General features: G+C 36.6%; 1 protein-coding gene across 1 annotated transcript; it reads left to right on the plus strand.

The window, feature by feature from the left end:
* Window positions 1–1,338: 1,338 nt before the first annotated feature.
* Window positions 1,339–3,044, plus strand: LOC148927270 (uncharacterized). Its single transcript, XM_089056253.1, has one exon. It carries the CDS (start codon window positions 1,684–1,686, stop codon window positions 2,809–2,811), a length of 1,128 nt encoding a protein of 375 aa, XP_088912379.1. The 5' UTR covers window positions 1,339–1,683; the 3' UTR covers window positions 2,812–3,044.
* Window positions 3,045–3,825: the final 781 nt, after the last annotated feature.

Here is a 3,825-nt window from a genome sequence, read left to right on the forward strand (position 1 = left end):
ACAGAAAACATCAAATCTAAGCTAAGACTCAACATAAAACACAAAAGCGAACACAGATCTAAACATTAAAACAGAAAACAAAGCACGAAGCTAAGAAACGAAAACAGAAACTAAGATTAAATTAAAACAGAACGGAAAAGAGTCGATTACATCAAAAGAAAACAGGAACTAAGCTAAGAAAGTGATAAATTGTTTCATCACCCATTCTCGGAGCGGAACTACAGAACGGAAACTGGAAATGTGCGAGAAACCAACACTTAAACAGCTAACTACCAGCTATCTAGACGTAATCAAGTGTGTGCAGCAAATCGAAGGCAAAGAATTAAAAGGAGACTCTGATTTAAGCCCCGGAAGAGGACTGAGATCCTACCTACTCTAAGGAGATGGTTGAGAACCCCCTCTAAACTACGGTGCAAAAATGAAAATGGGGGAACTCTCTTCTCTTGGTGGGAAATAAACTTAAAGGGTATTAATGTTAATTTTCTCTCATAAAAATCATCTCAAATTTTTAAATTAACATAACTCTCTCGATTTAAATAATTTTTTCACAAAAAATATATCAAATTAAAGATAGTTTTATAAGGATTCCAACGATATCTCAATTGCATATGTTCCGACGATGTTCGGATGATGAAATTTGATAAATTATATTTCAATTTTCGTATATGTTGATAAACAGATTTTACCAATAAATGCAAAAAAAATCTCAATATAGTGTAGGTAAAATATCAATAAAAATGTGTTGATATTTTCTTGTCCTTAGTGTTGATATTCCCATGTCATATTGTTGATATTTGTAATACACAATGTTGATGTAAAAAAACACCCATAAAAATTAGCATATGATAACATAACGACAATATTACCTTTTTTATGATATTTTGTCTACTAATTATTGAAATTTGTGAACTTTAATCTCATTCACTCATTTCAAAATCCAAAGATGTAGATTTAATCTTAGTTTTGGATTATAGTGTTATAAGCATCAGAGGAGGACCTATCCAAGTAGATGATATACATGTATGTCATTTTCGCCTCTCTTAATTTGTTTGAAGTTGCATCACTACTTAAAAGCTAGGATTAAAAAAAAATGGGGTTGAAAATGATAATGCTCATTCTTCAAGATATAGATAAAAGTAGTATACCTTAAAATGAGTAATTGTTGTTAATATATACACACCCTCAGACTAAGTGAAAATAAATGACTAGTATATACTGATATTGATATAAGTCTACGTTGACCAATTGTTAATCATGTAACCAAATTAAACGTTATGAAAATGAATCCACAACCACAAACTAATAGACAACACCTCTCCACCACCAAATGTCTATTCAACACTCTCATTTCAGTCTCTCCCTCTCCTCCACAGAAGCAACCAAAGTTCAACTAAAAACTAGGACTTCCCCATTCTTACATACATTAAATCTACTAACTACTCAACTCTCTCTATATATATATAACCACTGGTCCCACTACTACACACATCCATCTCCACTCACCATTTATCACTATCCACACATATACTTCTAGAAATAAAAATTAGAGAAACAAAAGCAACACACTCACACAAAGAGTGATGAGTGTGGGGAGAGATGATGGAGAATGAGCATCAAGATGAGAGAATGAATTGAGGTAAATTTGCAAGGTGAGTTTTACTAGGGTTAGGGTTTGGGGGCCAAATGAGACCTCATGCAACCGCAACCAATCACGACCACAACCACGAGCATCATGCTGGTAATCAAGGGACATGGATGAAGCCACAATATCACCCTTCTAACAACAAGCATTCCTACTTTCTCCGTGCCAAGACGCCTCGATTTCTAGGGTTTCATGCAGGGGAAGAGGACGGGGAATTCAAGAAGCCGTCCCCGGTGAATAGAGTAGGCATGGATAGAGAGAGAGGCTCCTCTTTCTTGGCCTCTCCACCATCTAAAACCACGCCATTCGAGGACTACATGAGCTTAAGCGAAGAGGAAGACCTCGCTAATTGCCTCGTGATGCTGTCGAACAAATCCCATGCCCACGAGAAAGAGGAGATGAGTAGTTTCAAGGGGAAGGAAGTAGAGGAAAAGAGCACCTTCCAATGCAAAGCATGTAAAAAAGTGTTCAATTCCCACCAAGCATTAGGAGGCCACAGAGCAAGCCACAAGAAAGTTAAGGGCTGTTTCGCATCTAAGAACGACAGCCTCAACGACCAAGACAACAACATCATCGACGATCAAGACTCGATTATTCAAGAGGATAATAATAATAATCATAATAATAATCAAGAGGCGCCTCCACCGCCCGAGCATGACACAACCATCCTCTGCCCCTCTCCCTCCACTAGAAAGAGGAGCAAGATGCACGAGTGCTCTGTCTGCTGTCGCGTCTTCTCCTCCGGCCAAGCCCTAGGTGGACACAAGCGATGCCACTGGCTTACAACCTCCACAGACAACGCGTTCATCCCAAATTTCCACGATTTCCAATACGATCACAGGAGCCAACAGCTCTGCAAGAAACCACTCTTCCCAAAACCACATCAACAACACCACAATATTCTTGATCATGATCATCAACTCGATCTCAATCTCAACCTCCCTCCTGCACCACCGCAGCATCATCACAAACGCGATGATCCTAATCATCTTCTTGATGCCGAGGAAGCTCGTGAGAACGAGGCATCGACAAGATTGTGCTTGCATCAACCAAAACCTGGCGAAGAGGGGTGTGGGATGAAGCTAAGGAAGCTAAGCGTTTTGAGAGATGTGAACTTGGATGGAGGGTGGTTGCAGATGGGCATTCATTCAACCACTGAGATGAGTTGATGATGATGGGATTTAAACCAAAATTCAACACTTTTTTATTGAATTAATACGTATATACTATTATGTTATACTCATTTGTCAAAGTATACATTTTTTTGATTGTCTTCTTCTTATACATAGAATGTAGTAATACATAATTTTCTTGCAATGACAAGAATAATGCAAATGATATACTTGTATACGCCTTTTCTTTCAACTCTACAATTTTAATTGTATGTGCATCTCTTTGTTGATCTTTTTTATTAAATTGCATATGATATTAATTCAAGTGAACTTTTCTCTGTTTTGACAGATACAATTGCATTAATTTGAGTTTCATTGAGTTTATGTTTTACGTACTCTCTCCATCCCAACTAAGTTGAGTCATATTCCTTTCCGGGATGTGCCAGCTACATTGAGTCATTTCCTTTAATTTTGGAAAAAATAAATATTTATGCTCTTACTTTATTCTCTCTACTATTTTATTTTATTTTCATTTAACCCATTTAACAAATGAGATATTCAAAAAATAGAGCTCCTTGGGTTGGGGCAGAAGAATTAATACTATGTATAATATTATAATAATAATTATATAATATATATAATTTTTATTAAGTATTTTAAAAAATATATAGTGCTGCCGGTTCCCATTAAATGCCTCATATTTGACCGGCGCTAAGTTTTAAGATTAAATCAATCAATCATACCCATCAATCATATCAAAGTATTTTTAATTTGTGATATGTTGTGTAAGTTTTCTTATCAATCATATTTATTATTCTAATTACTTTTTTGTTAATTTTTTGGTATATTAATTAATTTATTTGCGGACGGACTAAAAGGGAAAAATGAGACATTTAATGATGGACAAAGAAAATATGTTAATAACTATACCTAAGGGCATTCACAATGGGACGGACGATGTCGTGCTTGATGTATCGTCCGCCTCATCGTCTGCCATTGTGGGTGGGCGGACGATGCCGTGTCATATGCCCACGCCCGACGATTAGTCTGCGAACAATCAGGCGAACGATT

Source organism: Salvia hispanica, chromosome 4 (genome assembly GCF_029641045.1).
Source record: "Salvia hispanica isolate PSC_SH4W2 chromosome 4, Shi_PSC_v1, whole genome shotgun sequence".
NCBI classification, from domain to species: domain Eukaryota; kingdom Viridiplantae; phylum Streptophyta; class Magnoliopsida; order Lamiales; family Lamiaceae; genus Salvia; species Salvia hispanica.

Coding starts and splice junctions, on each gene's coding strand:
- LOC148927270 (XM_089056253.1), top strand. CDS start 1,684: ATGAGACCTCATGCAACCGCAACCAATCACGACCACAACCACGAGCAT.